At 30.2% G+C, this 16,997-nt stretch overlaps 1 protein-coding gene across 1 annotated transcript in view; it reads right to left on the bottom strand.

Moving 5' to 3' along the window:
• Positions 1-15,785, bottom strand: part of LOC107455525 (cysteine sulfinic acid decarboxylase-like) — a 20,044-nt gene extending 4,259 nt beyond the window's left edge. Inside the window, exons 1-3 of the mRNA XM_071188317.1 lie at positions 15,687-15,785; positions 11,344-11,455; positions 1,761-1,929 (exon numbers count right to left, since the gene is read on the bottom strand). Coding sequence (XP_071044418.1) covers positions 1,761-1,929; positions 11,344-11,455; positions 15,687-15,785 — 380 coding nt within the window. The remainder of the gene's footprint in view (positions 1-1,760; positions 1,930-11,343; positions 11,456-15,686) is intronic.
• Between the last annotated feature and the right edge of the window lie 1,212 nt (positions 15,786-16,997).

The following is a 16,997-nucleotide window of genomic DNA, read 5'->3' as shown; positions in this document are numbered from 1 at the left end:
ATAAAGAAGCAAAACCTTTGTAACTTGACCACCTGTCTATCTTGTATGTTGACCACTGAAATAAGTCAATTTTGTCTAGGAGTATTATGAAATTCTATTCTAAAACCTTCATAAGTTGACCAGAAAAAAAATCAGAAAATTTTCTGTCATTTTGCAATGTATGTTAAAATTTCACTTGTTTGGTGAAATAGTGTAAAAAGCTAATCTAAACCCTTTTGTGAGTTGACCATCTGGGGAAAACTGTGGGGGGTCAGCTTTTGACCATTCCTTTCATTCAAAGCATTGGGCTGATGTAAAGTCTAAACAACAGCACCAATTAAAAATGAGGGAATATTTTTGTAACAAATAGGTTTGTAAGTGTAGTAATAACAGAATAAATTTATATATTTATATACATAGCACAATAAAAACAAAACCGAACTAAAAACGGAAACAAAAAGAAAACGAAAGTAAGTTAGTAGTAGATAATATCAAGCGCTAAAGTTGCTTTAAGTATGATCACTATAACATAGCACAATAAAAACAAAGAGAAAAACGACGAAAATTAATAAGTTTTATTAACTGCTCATAAGCTGCAAGTATATAGAACTCATAAAATAAGCAAAATATTGAGAAAATATGTAAAATAGTAAAAAATAATGACAAGAGAAGAAAATTATTAAAAAAGACCAATTATTAAATAAACCAAGCTTATTTAATATGAGTTCTATATACTTGCAACTTATGCGCAGTTAATAAAACTTATTAATTTTCTTCGTATTTCTCTTTGAAAAAAGAGAAAAACGACGAAAATTAAGAAAAAGTTTTTGTTTACTGCGCATAAGCTGCAAGCTTACAGTAGTAAAATAAAATAATTAAAAAAAATTTAGAATATAAATTAAAAAGCCGGAAAAAAGAGGAATTTCTTCAACTCCCGTATACAATTTTTTCAAATCTTTCACTTGGTTAATGAATTAATCATTATGAATTAATGAATGAAGTTGAATTAATCACGTTGAAAGTGTAATGAGTTATACTTATCTTTTTCAGCTGATACTTTTATTAAAAAAATATTATAATTTAATCATCATACTTATAAGCTTATGATTCTGATATAAATTCGTAATTGACTTACTGGGCTATAGCGAATACTACGTCAACTTGTCTCTCCAATCCCATATTTCCCCTACCTTTTCAAATGTTCCACAATTTCACTTTTTTAGCAAATACTTTTTAGTAAACAAGTATTGAAAATTTATCATCATACTGGAAAGCTCATGATTCTAAAATAAATTCTGACTTACTGGGCCATTGCAAATGCTACGTCAATTTGCCTCTCCAATACCATATTTCCCTTACCTTTTCAAATGATCCACGATTTCCCATTTTTTAGCAAATACTTTTCATTAAATGAATATTAAAAATTAATCATCATACTGTAAAGCTTATTATTTGCAAATAAATTCGTAATTGACTTACTGGGCTATAGCAAATGCTACGTCAACTTGACTCTCCAATACCATATTTCCCCTAACTTGTCAAATGATCCACAATTTCACTTTTTATCATCATATTGAAAAGCTTATGATTCTAAAATAAATTCGGACTTACTGGGGCATAGTGAATGCTACGTCAACTTGCCTCTCCAATGCCATATTCCCCTTACCTTTTCAAATGATCCACGATTTCCCATTTTTTAGCAAATACTTTTCATTAAATAAATATTAAAAATTAATTATCTTACTGATAAGCTTATGATTTCAAAATAAATTCGGACTTACCGGGCCATAGCAAATGCTACGTCAACTTGCCTCTCCAATCCCAAATTTCCTCTTCCTTTCCAAATGATCCACAATTTCAAACAATCAACTTTTCTGCCACATTGAATACTCTCATCACCCAAATCATAACTAGTATCATAATAGGTATCAGGCTGAAACAAATATTCCGCTTGAAGAGCGTTGCATTTGTAAAGGATACCCTGAAAATTAATGCATTTTTATTATATTATGTTCAAAAAAAATTTAATAAACGATCAAAAGAATAGTTTTTAAAATTGAGCCCCTTTTTTTGCTACTAAATATATAAGTGGGACTCCATACCATCACCATGGACAGTCTAGAATAAAGTAGTAATAAGTAATTACAGTACAACAACAAGTAATTGCAGTACAACACGTACAACAACAAGTAATTGCAGTACAACACGTACAACAACAAGCAATTGCAGTAAAAAAAAAAAATTAAGTTGTAAAAAACAAATCTTATTGCAAATGTATGAGACTGGTTATTAATTTTTTTCTCCCTGTTTTCTTTGTATTAGTTGAGTTTTTTTCTCAACAGATAATGATACAGATAATAAATCTGTTATTCAAAGAAAAACAATAAAAATCTATATTTTCGAATTATTTTAATGCAAGAAAAAAAACTTCAATACATTTGAAATGTCCATTTTAAGCAGTTACAAGTCGCAATTTGAAGGTAGAATGGTAGAAAGTACTTGCAACGCCATCTGTCAGAAAATTTTGAACTAAGACCAAGGGCAAGGTGAGAAAAATTTACGATTATGATTATTAATAAGTGAAACATTATGTATATTAAGACTTTTTACTTAATATGGTTATCTAGTTTTGTTTTTATTGAATAAATGTCTTCTACATAACGCAATTTTACAAAGTTTGTATAGTCTAAAATTTTAAAAAGTTCTTTTTCGCTCAGTGGTGTTTAGCCGCTCAAAGGAGCTCATGATACTGCGTGTGCTCAGAAAATTTCTAAAGTGTATTTTTCAAAACCACTTTTTTGCTCCAAAACAATGTCAAGTAAACTGAATTCATAGCTTCAGTAATTAACTCAAAAAATAAACTCTATATTTAAAACTACAAATAATAGTTTTTTTTTTTGTTTTGTTAAAAACAGTTTTCAAATGATCTAATCTAAAAAATCGTGGATTAAAATAAGAAAGCGCGAAATTTTTACAAAAAATCGGCTTATTTCTCAAACACTTTTGTATCTAAACGTATGCATAATCGAAAAAAATTGAGAGATTTTGCATAGCTTGTCTTACGTCAGTCGGGACACTAACCTTATTTTCTCCTTATTTATTCCTTAGATTTGGAGGAAAAGTTTAGCTCATATGCTGAAAAGATCAAATAGCGTTAATGTCAGAGTTAGGGGAATCGTAACGCTTTGCAAAATCTCTTCATTATTGCTTCATCCTGACTTAAAAAATTCAACATCCTAAATTAAAGGTGAATCGGTACTGATCCACCTTTACAGCTACTATTTCAATACGTCTACAGCAGTATTTTGATATGTCTAGCTTTGATCACATTTATTATTTTCTTTTCACAAATAGTATTTATAAGGACTTGATGTTTCTTTTAGCTTAAGCATTGATTTGCATTCCTAGACTTGTATACTATTTTTACTTCATTTCCGACAGGAATTGTAAAACTATTTATTAAGGGCAGTTATTACGAGATACTTTTCCCCATAAAATTCATCTAAAATTACCTTATGACGAGTAAGAAACATTGTGCATAGAAATGGTACTCCTGACATTTTATGAAAGTCAATGGTCATAGAATCTGCCCTAAAATGTAAATAAATACTATATCAGAATATTTGAATTATTAGTTCAGACTATAAGTTCACTAGCCGACTATAGTCTGGCTACCACGAGATGAGCTCTCAGCTTCTCTTAGTGAGGTCAGGAGCTTACCTCGTGATTGGCAAACAATCGCCAACTTAGAAATAAAGAAAGAACTTGATGAAAGAAATATTTTAGTGAATTTGTGAAAATCTTAATCGCCAGAAAATCAAAATTGTATAGACACGTCAAGAAGCTTCTTACACTGCAAAAATTGAAATTAAATGCCTCGAAACTTTCTTCGTTTTAGACGAAACCGTTTCTTTGAATATGCCCCAATAAAAATTTCATCAAAATGGCGAAATAAATATTGTCACATCTTCGAAGAACGAATTTCGTCAAAATTGACGAAATATTTCGCCATTCTATTTTTTCTAAAAATAAAAAAAAAACCTAGCAGTATTTAAATTTTCTAATAATCACTTTAAGATGCACACTATTAGATGGCAGAACACAATATGGTCAAATAGAACAACAGAGAGACAATTTACACCCATGAAACTTTATTTCACTTTATTGTCCAGTCCTTATTCTAGTTAACAATCTCCCTCTATGCACTTGATGAGGTTTCGAGTTGAAGAAAAATTTTCGTTATATATTTGTGGGTAAAGCTGTACTGTAATATCAAAACAAGTTTGATTGCGTCAAGAAACAGAAATTTAAAGACGATTATTGGAAACACCTGGAAATTTCCTCAAGCAATCAAACTGTTTTCGAAAATTTTCATTCTACTTTTTTCACTAATAACTCGAATGGTTTTGATATCGTTATGTTTTTCACTCGCTTAAATATTAATTTCTAATGTGCGTTCTTCTTTGATTTCATTTTTAAAAGGATTCTAGAAATATATACAGAGGGCAGTCATTAAGAATCACTCGTTATTTTTAGTTACTTGAATTAATTACTATTATTAAAATCATATTTAAAGTCTTTATTAGAATAGAAATTGCGAAACTCTTATTATTACCTTTCAAGACCATCCATTAGTTTACGGTGAGTTCGAGAAAAAATAGTTACACCACCCCAAGCACCCTATAATAAAGAAAATTATTCAAAATAATGCAGAACAGTTTTCGAATTTTTAAAAAAAATTTCCATTTGATATGAAGGGATTTTTTTTTCAATTCAGAAAATGATTGGGATATAGACATTTATTTGTGAGTATGCCTGGTGTGTTGCCTGGTTGATATGGACTCCAAATGTCTTCATCTTAAAATAATTAATAACTAAACTATATATTTATTACATAATTTTTAATCATAAATTTTTTGTATTATATTTCACTAGGTTATAAAATTTTTTTTTCCTAATGGCAGGCACTGAATTTGAATCTTTGCCTTTACTATGCCAGAATTGTTGCTCATTTCGCGTTACCCAGTGGGCACCTGGGAACCAAAGTCACGGAGGCGAGCAACATTGCTCGTTGCCACAAACCCGTTTATAGGGTGGGCCACATTCACACATCATACACACAACAGAGGACAGCACAAAGAGAGAGAGAGAAACATCCATGCCCAGAGCGGGATTCGAACCCGCAGCCTATGGCTTCGCAGTCAGGCACGCTAACCGCTCGGCCACCTGGCCGGCAGGTTATAAAATTAAATAATATCCATAACTCAGCATGTTACAATTCTAAATGATGGCTTGATTATGAAACAGTTCGAAGTCAAAAAAAAATATTTTTTCAAAGAATTAAGAATTTAGAAGTGTTTAATGAGCCATGTTGTTTTAGCTATCACTTTAACTTTAAATAGTCACGATGGGGAGAATAATAAATATATGTTTCTTCGTTACAAATATTTTGACGTAATCTCGATTGTATTATTTCTTTTTAAAACCGATGTTGAACAGCAGAATCGATTTGGAGTTTGCAACTATCAATCCACAGCCTTATAATTTTTGAACCTAACCTAGAAGACGAGGGAACTTCTGGATCAAGTATTGGAACAAACAAGCCTATTCTTTTGGGACAAACTTCTTGGTAGAATTAACCCGCATTCGCGTTATATGAAGAGGAAAACCATATGAACCTCCCATGGAATGTCAAAGAGATTCTAATCCATGATCAGTTTACCACTAAGGATATTTCACGACAGCAATGCGGTCAGTGCGAGCCTGGAGCAGTGAAGTCGTATCAACCTGCCACCGCTGGATTTCGAACCTGGGTCACCTCATTGAGAGGGAAACACTCTACCCCCTGGACCACCGTGGCTCTCGATTGTGTCAAGCATTTTTATTACTGCCAGAAACTAAAGTCTGAATAAGAATAATAATAAGAAGAACTATCGAGGGTATTAACCAACGTTAAACGCTAGTCACAGCTTCTTTTTCTTAATTTTGTTCCAGATATTTAAAGTTAAAAAAACTGAGGCTTGTTATTTTTTTCCGATAAGTTCTTCAAGCAAGAAGTTTATCGTTGTTGTTGCCGTTGGCCATTTAGGTAAGGGGTGCGATTGTTCCTGCCTTCCAGTGTCGCAAGAATTCGACCTCTGCGGCTTCTACCACACCCTTTTGTAGGGAGGGCCCATTCATACATTCATCCATTCATTCACAGATCGTAATTTTGACCTGAAACAGAGAACGATCGATCTACAATTCAGTACCCTAAGAGGTATAATTTGTTATGGGAACATGGAGGAGTATGTGATACGACAGATTTAACGTGCACCAGTTACCATTTACTACACTGGGAGTCTTCGGCCGACAGGATTCGAACTCCCGTTCTCACAAGCAAGAGTCCAGCACCCTTGCAGTCGGGTTATCTTGGTCTCAAGATGTTTATTAGAAGATTTTTTATTAAAATTTATTAAATATTACATTTTATAGCACTGAAAGTAAAATTTTCGTACAGATATATTTTTCAAAAAAAGAAGAAAAAAAAAACAATCTAGTGGTGGTCACAAATGAATTAAAATATTAACGTTTGTTTTTGTTACCGCTTCTGAAAATGAGTAGGTACCATAAAAATATTAACTAGAGATAATAAAACCTCTTACATCAGCGTGCAGCCATAAATTGTGCCTTTTGGGCGATTCTTTCGTTACGTGTGTTACTTTTACACGACATATTTCAACTTTAACACTTATTATAATAAACTTGTTAGATATTTTTTATGTTTTTCTTAATTTGTTGTTAAATCTATATGTGTTGTAAGTTTTCAAAACGAAGATTGAAGGCGCAAATTAATTTGATGTTGAAAAAAAAAATTTCTGAAATTTTGTTACGTGTGTTACCCTTTATAATGCTAGATATTTGAAACTTTGAATATATTCATTTAATTCTGTGAAGTATAAAGGCAAAAAATTAAGATATTTTCTTTTATAGAGAGATACAATATCGAAGCTGTGTTTAGTGATTTTTAAAAATTTCTTGCAACAGTAAAAACTTCTTTATTTTGGTGAAATTGGTGCGTTACGTGTGTTAACTGAACGTTACGTGTGTTACCCTCTGTGAATATTTCAACTGAGAAGTCATAAATGTTGCACTAAAACATTTATTTATTTTAATTTAGCAGAAGAAAAACAATTTATTTTAGCAAATAAAATAGTTAATGGTCTGGAAAGATGGTTGTAGCCCTTCTTTATACTGGTTTAGAGAGTAAAACATAGCAAATCTTAGGCACATCTATTCCTTCAAAATCATTTCTGTTTGGAAACAAAAATATGCATATTTTCCAATTATTTTATGCAAATATTGCATTTTAAGTTTACAAGCATGTGCATTTGCGTCAATAATGTTCCCGAGATAGAGCATATGTCGTTTTAATTTCAGTTATAGGCGCACTTCTGATCAGGAGGGAACAGAAATTGACTTACTGACTATTTGTGTGCCACAATGTGCATCTATGCATCTTATTCAAGTATCTAACGATACTTATGCATAGATTTTATGCTTTGTATTACCGTTGCCATGTATTGATCTTTTCAATTAATATCTTTATTTCCTTTTGGCTAATATATAATACTGTTGTATTAGGCATGAGTTGATTGGTTAGCTTTGCAAACAACACTGGATAGCAAATAAATTTTTTTGTATAACAACACAATGATATAAATAACTTTGCTTTTTGCTTCGCTTTCAAGATTTTGTACTACACACCTATCCCATAGAAGGAACTTCTGCATGTGATATCGTAAAATATTTCCAAATTAATTTCTTTTTTTATATTTTGATTGACAAAATATGAAATAATTCAACCATATATTTATTTTTAAATTCTTAACTTGACTTATTACTATAGAAGGTTTCTGTTAGCTCATCTTCTGAAGTAGAATCGTTTTTAAACAGTCTTAAAATAAAAGTGTAGACATTGTTTCACCTTTGTCTTTGCCTTAGGAAAATATTGTAAAGGACTCTATTTTAAACTCTTTAGGAGAGTATCGTCTAAGACAACAGCTGCTGTGAATAACGGAACTGTGGCTGGATAGCATAATGCTGATTGAAATTCGTTTTGATATTCAAAAGAATATGCCATTGCAAAGTCAACTTGAATTTCCCTGGTTTTAATGCTAGATATGTTTGTTTGGAAAGTATCACCTCGGATTCTTTTAACTCTTACGTATTATTGAAAGTTAGTCCAATTTTCAAGAGTTATTTCAAAACATTCTTCTTGCACATTTGCCATTATATATTTTTTATTGTGAGCTATTGTCATCTTTTTCTCATCGTTACCAAACTACAATAAATGATGGTTAGAAACCTATAACAAGCAATGAGAAATTTTTGTAAGTATCAGAAGCACCCTTCCAACAATTAGATCCAAAATTTCTTTTACTTTATATACATAAATACTTCTACCATCACCATGTATTGTCATAAACTTAATTTTAGCCTTCCAGTTAAAGAATAAAAATTTCATGATATTTGTTTTGATTCTAAGTTTTACAGTAGCAATAAATTTTTTAGTCATAAAGCACTAAATATGGAAAATTAAACAATGTTTAGGATGCAACTGACAAAAATCAGTATAAGCCTCTCTTAGAAACATTGTTAGATAGTTCTTTCGTTTTATTGCCCGTTTTTCCCCGTAATAATCCAGAGAACCAGCTCTTGTTTCAATACAAGCATAGTATAAACAATCTAACTTTTGAAGAAAATCCATTTATTAATAATTAAGTTCATCTGAAATACTTAGTGGTGAACCTTTTACATCATTATCAATCTGTTTTGAAAGTTCAAGTCTAACTTTCATTATTTCCTTATTTTCTTTCCTTTGAAGTGCAGAATCTTATGCTCTTTTCTTTTTTTCTTCATCTTCTTATTCTTTTAAATCCAGATAAGGACACTATTTTAAGCTTATCCATTTTATAATAATCTAGCAAATGCAGTCGAAATATTCTACTTAAACATAAACGTATAACAAATAGAAGTTTGGGAAAACAATTTCCAAAAGTTTCAAAATTATCGTCTTATTATGCTGTTTTTTTATTAATGCTTATACCGACCTGATTTTACAAAAAACCACAATCTTACAATTCCGTATTTGTGGCATTGAAGTTGCGCGGCGGTTATAAAAAATGTCCGAACATGATTTAAATCTTTTATTGAAAATAAATAAATAATTAAAGTGTATAAGTACCTCTAACACACATAACAGTAACGCGCGTAACTTTTCGTTACGTGTGTTACCTTGAATAAAATTAATTATAAAATTTTAACTATTGGCAGTTTTAATTCGAGAATTTTTTCCGTTGCATATCTTGCCTTCTTAATTTATAAAACAAAAAATTTTTAAATTTTCTTTTTTACTAAAGTTTTTACAGAAAAAAATGCAAAATTATGTTACGTGTGTTACTGGGAAATTAGACTATCTTGATTAATCGACTTTCAAACAAGCAAAAAAATTTAGGCCAAATTAAAAAAATACATTAAACAATGATAAAAGAGTAAAATAGTTATATTTATTACTAAAAACTATTTTATTGCTCTTTAATATTTTAAGAACTCCATTGGAATATAACATAACAAAGAAGAGAACTCCTGTTAAAATTCATAGTGTTCCACCTTTTGTTAGAATTCACATAAATATTTTTTGTAATTCAAAAATCTATCTTAACTATTAAAAAATGTACATCTTCTAGATTCCGAAATTGTGTCATTTTACGATAATTTTGAAAATTTAGTCACTCAGGACCACTTTTCGTGGAATCGCCCCTTTTACAAACATCAGATATAGGTTTTATTGGATCATAGGCAGCGATAACAGTTGTTCCCTCTGTGGCACAAACAAAAAATGGAATTTTCCCTGGAGAACAGAAATAAGATACTTCGATTAGTTATTAATAATAAGTTAAATTGGTTGATAATAAGTTATAAATACCTGCACTTTCATAAAAATATTTGAAATTTTGCTCCTGTGAAACATTGAAATTTTTAAAACTTTGATTTTAAACAGGAATTAGTAAAAAGTAAATAATGTGAAATGTTTCCAGTAAAATTCTATTCACTGTAAAATATTTTGGTGTAGCAGAACAACGAAAATGGTGGCAACTACATTACACTAAAATGGTTCATTAAGTATTCCATTGCACCAAGAATTTGGTGCAATGTTTTCTTATACCATTTGGTATAAAATAACCGCCAACATGTTTGCTATTCTGTAAGACTAAAATTTATAATTGCAGAAAGATATGATACACATCAGAATCAGTTATTTCTTTCTAGAAAATATAAAGTAGGAATAAGCAATTGTATATATTCACTAATTCTTAAAATAAAATGAGTTTGTAAATCACACATAGTATAGTAAGAATATTAAGACGAATTCGAATTAGGCTTAACAGAGCAGAATCGGATAGCAATTATACATTATAAAACTATTAAATGCAGTTTAAAGAGGTTTAAAAATTAAAATATAAATGTCTTTATTACGCAACTGAAAACATACATACATATTTTAACGGCGAATCTTAATTTCTGTAGATGAAAAGCATCTCTGAATAAAACCACAAACACTTGCCAACTCGATTGTAAACAATTATAAATAATATACGAAATGCGCCAACGTTTGAGTTTCTCGAAGTGAAAATATTTGACGTACGGTGTAAAGGCTAGTGATCTTGGAGAAAACTTTTTGCTTTTTAAGTGCTTTCATGCACCATTTAAATTATATGCGAAAACTTGATTTGGTGTTAACTCGATTTGATGTTAACTAACTAAAAAAGGTGTTCCTTAACACATTTTCGGGTCAAAATTTGAGAGATATTACGCCACAATTTTTACAGTGTATAACGCTTGAAAACATTGTCCACCCTAAAAATGCAGATTTTTTGAGCGTATGTTATTTATGTAGCGCTTTGAATTTATGTAGCTCTTTTTCAAAATAATTTCGCTCATGGGCTGCAATAGTGGCACAAGTGAAAAATTACGCGTTTTGGTGTAAACATGAGATGAAGTGTAAATATGAAAATACACATTCTTTTCAGCAGGAATACTAGCACAACTCATTATTCAACTTGAAGGTAATCTTCGTTTAAGCAAACTAAAGCATTTCTTATGCATTTTCCTTAGCAATGAAAACTTTAAACCCACTTATCTTAAAACATGATTTTTTGAGTTGCGCTGTTATAGCAGCCCATGAGCGACTTCTCTCTCAAATAGCAAAAAACGACTTCTTTTTTAATTTTTCAGCCGATTTAACTAAATTAAATTTAAACGAATCAATATTTTGAAAAATTTTCCACTGATAACTTACTTCACTTTTAGTTTTTAGCACACATTTTTCTAATTCTTCCGGTATCATTCTACAATGTGAGTCACTGGGCACCTTAATAATGTTTTCTATTCCAAAGCCTAAAAACAATGCTCCTTTTTCCAACGAGTAATGAGCCTAAAAAACAGTAATTACTTGAGATCAAAATAAATCAGTAACAAAAAATTATAAAATTTGTAACAGTAGCTTCGTAATCCCCGCCATAAATATAGTCATGTTTTTAATGCTTAATGTAACATTTTTATGAAATAAAATTATGCATGTGGATTGCAAATTCATTTTTAAAGAAGAAAATCAGAAATTTTATAAAAATTGACACATCACTATTGAGGAAGACGGGATTAAACACATCCCTTACCAATTATTTTTTAAAAATAAGCAAAAAATTAACATATTTTTTTTATTTTATTAACAAATACAAGGAAATGAAACAAAACATAGTGCTCAAGTTTTAAGTTGAAATTTGAATTTTTTATGAGTAAAAAACCTATAATTTAAAATCAGTTTACAATCTAGAGTTATTTCGGGCAAATGAAAAAAGCTAAATATTAGTCTTTGTGTATGATAGTTCTTAAAACAAGGGACAAAACGAAGTGATACTTTTCAACCGTCAGTGAAAGAATACGTCATTTTTTTTACTCTTATTGCTATGTAATTTCAGCAACCATCGTATTCGCATATACAATCATATATTCATCGCATATACAAATTAATGGTTAAAGAAATTTTGATTTTTCAATTATATTAAAAATTACTGATGATATAAAATTAAAGTATAGAGTAAGATAGGAAGTACAGTTAGTTGTGTTTTGTTAATAAGAAGAGTTTTTTAAACTATGATTCATTATTAGTTACAAATTTCGGCAACAGATAGCGGTACTAACTCATAAAACTAAAACTCTTCGCTGCATGTAAGAACACTCGACCTAAAATATTTGAACGTACGTATGTTAATGAATTTTGTTCTCAAACTTAGCTTCATTAATTCCGTAAATGGCGGTTATTTTTGAAATATTGCTTTTTGACGAAATTTTGAACTAGATAAGAAGATAATTTCCCTTTTTAAACAAAGCACAGTATACCGTGAATTTCTATGGCCTTCCGTTTTTCTTGGATAAATTTTTTAATTCATTTGCCTCCTCGGAATCACTATCGTTAAAAAGAAATAAAAAGAGACTTATTATTATTATCATTTTAAGTTAAAGATGTGTTTACAAGTAACTTAATTTCTAACGGAAACTTTAATTGCAATCTTTTTAAAAGTATTAACAGGTTTCCAAGGGCTCCGGCAGCGGGGTGCAAGGGGGTGCACTTGCACCCCCTGCCTTTTTTTTTAAAAACAATTAAAAAGATACAGAAAAACAATTTTGCTATAAAAGTTTTTTATTAAACATATTTGTATTGAACAAACTTGGCAGATATCTAAGCTATATTTTTAAATTTCATTTAATAAAATGTATAAATAATATTATATTTTCTATTAGTTATTTAGTTTAACAAAGGTGTATAACATAAACTGACTTCTCACAACTGTAAAACTTCATCAACACAATAAACACCAATGTTAAGCGTGCACAAACGCGTTAGTATACGAAGCTACTGTTAGTAGTTATTTGTGTTTCAAGGTCAGTAGCTATGCCAGCGCAATCAATACAGTTTCTCGTGGTAAAATTTGCAAGTACAAGAGATTCGTACTTTTTTTTAAATATCTTGTTAACAGTGAAGAAATGTATCTTGAAAAAATTAACAGATGAAAGTATATGTAATAACAAAACAAAATATAATAACAGAATAGTTTTAATATTTTTTTGTGTGTGTGTGGGGGGGGGTAGTTTGTTAGAGCGTTGCACCCCCTTTTATATTTTTCTGCCGGCGCCCTTGCAGGTTTCAAACATAGAATTTGCAATCGGGAAAAAAAAAAAAATTTCGTTGCAGGAAATCTCTTACAGCAACAAAAAAAAAAAAAAAAAAAAAAAAAAAAAAAAAAAAAAAAAANAAAAAAAAAAAAAAAAAAAAAACTTATATATTTTAAGAAATGTTTTTAATCTCTTTAATATCATAATTTCCTTATGCTGTCAAAAATGTTACGAAAATGCTTGTTCTGAAATATAACATTTTAATAGGTAATTAAATATTTTTTCATGTAATCCTAATGAGACTTAAAAATAAATGTCATAATGCTTCATTTTTGTGTAACAGGCATGTTGCGGAGAAATTTCTTCAATTTTTTACAATTCATTTTTAAAATACCTGACTGTAAGAAATTCGGAGAAATGGCGATTAACTAATAAGGCCATCTCCCTTCTTTGAGGGAAAAAAAATACATTGGCCACACCATCAACTATAAATATTTATTAATGATTTTACCTTGACCTTAACAAAAATCAATTTCACTTCAAAGTGATGATAAACGAAATATTATAATATAATATAAATAGACAAAATTAATTTTTTTACTTTAAATTCATACTAAACTAAGACTGTTTCCTAACCAGAACTACAAGTTAACATTTTGTCTTAATCGAAGCAAATTACTGTTGTTATTAGTCGGGCTTCAATTAACTCTCTCTTTCGCAGTAACTATATAAAGCTACCTAACTTAATTCGGGATGAAAACCCTTTTTCATGATGTCTACAGTATAGGCAATAAACACATAGGTTCTGGATTTTATCACAGCCATCGTCAATGAATATTTATCTCTCCCTCTGCTTACATACAAAGAATATATAATGTGACTTATATATTCTTAGTGACTTATATATTCTCACTTATATATTCTTTGCTACATATATAACATCGAGAAATGAATAAGCATCTCTCTTAATCCTCAAAAGATGGCAGCACTACACTACTTTATTTTTGTTTCACGATTCGCTTTAATTCGACAAACTTTATATTCGATAACTTTAACGAGCATAAATTTATGGTCTCTAACGATATGTAGAAAAAAAATTACGAGTAGACATTTTATGATCAGGAAGGCTTTATGAGCATATATTTATTTTTTACGGTCAGTTAGTGGAACACTTTTCACCGGTTACAGGTAGCTCTGAAAGTGTTAAAATAACTTCTAAATTTACCTTCATTTTCTTGACTTAAAACAAATAAAATTTCATTGCTTATTGTTTTCAAATATATTTTATAAAAATTGTCCTAAAAAAGGTGTGCTTCAAATATCATACAATAAAAACGTGCAATATTTCTGTGACTTAATCCACACTATTATAAAAAATTATTAATAATAATATGTACTAAACAAATAATGACAATCGTGTACTTCTTCTGCGTACTATTATGATTTTAAATATAAATTATCGAAGATATTTTTTAGTGATTGTTAATTAAATATCTTTGAATAGTATGTATGTTGTTGTTTTGAATATCAACTTGCCAAATACCAGCATGCCTATTTGGTGAAACCAAACGAATTTAAGGCAGTAAGTGTACTTATTGATTTTCAGTGCCGCCATCTATAGCCAAGAATACAAGTTCCGCCACACACACGTTACAGTCCGTTTTAAAGGGCGGACCCATTCGCTCATCCACTGATTGTAATTTTGACTTGCACCAAAGAACGATTAATCTCCAATTCAGTACCCCCAGAGATTTTTATTATATTTTATTTTAAAACCGTCGTTGAACAGCCAACCCAATTTTTGGGTTTACGACTACTAATGTTCTCCAAAGCCTTGTAATTTTGAACCTAATCCAGAAGATAAGGGAACTCCTGGATCAGGTTTTGATAAAAATTTACCTTCGTGGAGGACTTTTTGATGGAACTAACACGCATATACGTTACATGGAGAGGAAGACCACGAGAACCTTCCACGGTTAGCCTAACCGCAAAGGGACTCTAACACATGATCCGTCTACCCCAGAGGATATTTCACGTCAGCACTGTGGTAGGTGCAAGCCGGATGCGAATTCGTATCGACAAGCCATTGCTGGGATTTGAACCCTGGTTCACCTCATTGGAAGACGAGCTCTCTATCCAATGAACCATCACGGCTCCCCCAGAGATATTGATTTGTTGTGGGAACTTGGAGGACTTTGTGACCCAACAGATTTAATGTGCACCAGCTACCATTTACTACTACACTTGGAATCTACGACCGTTAGGGATTGAATTCATGACCTATCGGACATGGGTCCAACGCCCTACCAACCAGGTTTTCCCAGCATGGTATGCATAATGTATATAATATAAAACTCTTAACTATTTAAATATACTAAAATTTTAAAATACGCTGTTTTTTTTGAAATTTTTTTTTAGATATTAATAGTTAAAAATTACGCTAAGAATAATGTTAAAAATCACTAACTTTGCCTAAAAACTAAATGGCATACCTGATCAGATATAAAAGCTACTGAAGGTGGTAAATGACTCATGCCTTTAGTTTTAGTTGAGGCATTAAGATGAAAACGTCCGACTGACATTCCATACATGTTTGCAATAGAACCACCTAAAATAAGCTTACTTTAATTATATGGTTCAAAAAAATTTTTGCAAAATTTTCTGCTGACAAATAAATTAGATACCATTGCATCGACAGACACTATATATCATCAGATTATCTGACCAAATTATAAAACAAATAATAAAACTAAAAGAAGAAGGAAATTTAAAAAAAAAAAAAAATGTTTTAAAGCTGAAATTTTTTTAGAGGTTTGATGAATTTTTTGTAGATACTGAAATGTTGGTAAAAATATGTTCCTGATTATTAATGACATGATTAATGTACTATAATGAAAGTGAATATTGTTTTAAAAACTTATATATTTTTTAATTTAATTTTCATACCCTAATTAAAGATTAATTTATTTAATTATATATACGCTTCATGTTCTAAAAGAAATAAAACATTTCATATTTTATTATTGTCGAAAAACTGTAAACAGTATAAAACAGATAGGGTAACATTTCGATGTGTAACTCACAGGAGAAAAAGCGATGTAGCGAGGCCATCATATCCGATCATATGTTTTGTATAATAAAATTGTGACACTGCACTACTGGCTAAATTATTATTAAAATTTGATATTATTCTTCTCTACATTCAAATTGACAATGACATCATCCCCTAGGAAATCATGGCTTTAAAAGTAATGAGTTATCTTTAAAAGGTGAACATTAAGAAAATATCTGTAGTATCTTTTAAACAGAATCAAAAAGTTTGTCCAACTCTCTGTTCTACAATAAGATTGTAAAAAATTATTTATCAATCAACTCAAATAAATTCAATAATAATTCTTAACTAAAGGTAAAGGTAAAATTACCTTACCTGCAATTTCTGTTGTTCTTCAATTTTCCCGGTGAGAAGATGGAAAGCTTTTCTTTCGCTTTAAAAAGGATCGCTACTCTTGTAAAAATAAAAAGATGTCAATAATAAAAAGTAACAAGTTCTGCCATTAAAGGAATTAACTATTTCTTTTTAAAACATTTAATATTTAACACAAAACGTAACAAGAAACATAATTGAAAACGAAACATTAAGCTTTTTTGAAATGAGCATTACATATCAACCTCTTCTCTCTGAGGCGATCATTCCCCTTCTGTTTACAAAACTTCCGCCTCGCTACAGTTACAGTTAAAATTTTAAAGTTAGATTGTTCGTCGCAGTTTCTCGACACTCCCCTCTTGAGTTTTAGAGATGTCGA

This window comes from Parasteatoda tepidariorum, chromosome X2 (genome assembly GCF_043381705.1).
Source record: "Parasteatoda tepidariorum isolate YZ-2023 chromosome X2, CAS_Ptep_4.0, whole genome shotgun sequence".
Taxonomy (NCBI): Eukaryota; Metazoa; Arthropoda; class Arachnida; order Araneae; family Theridiidae; genus Parasteatoda; species Parasteatoda tepidariorum.
This window is presented reverse-complemented; position numbering and strand designations above follow the sequence as displayed.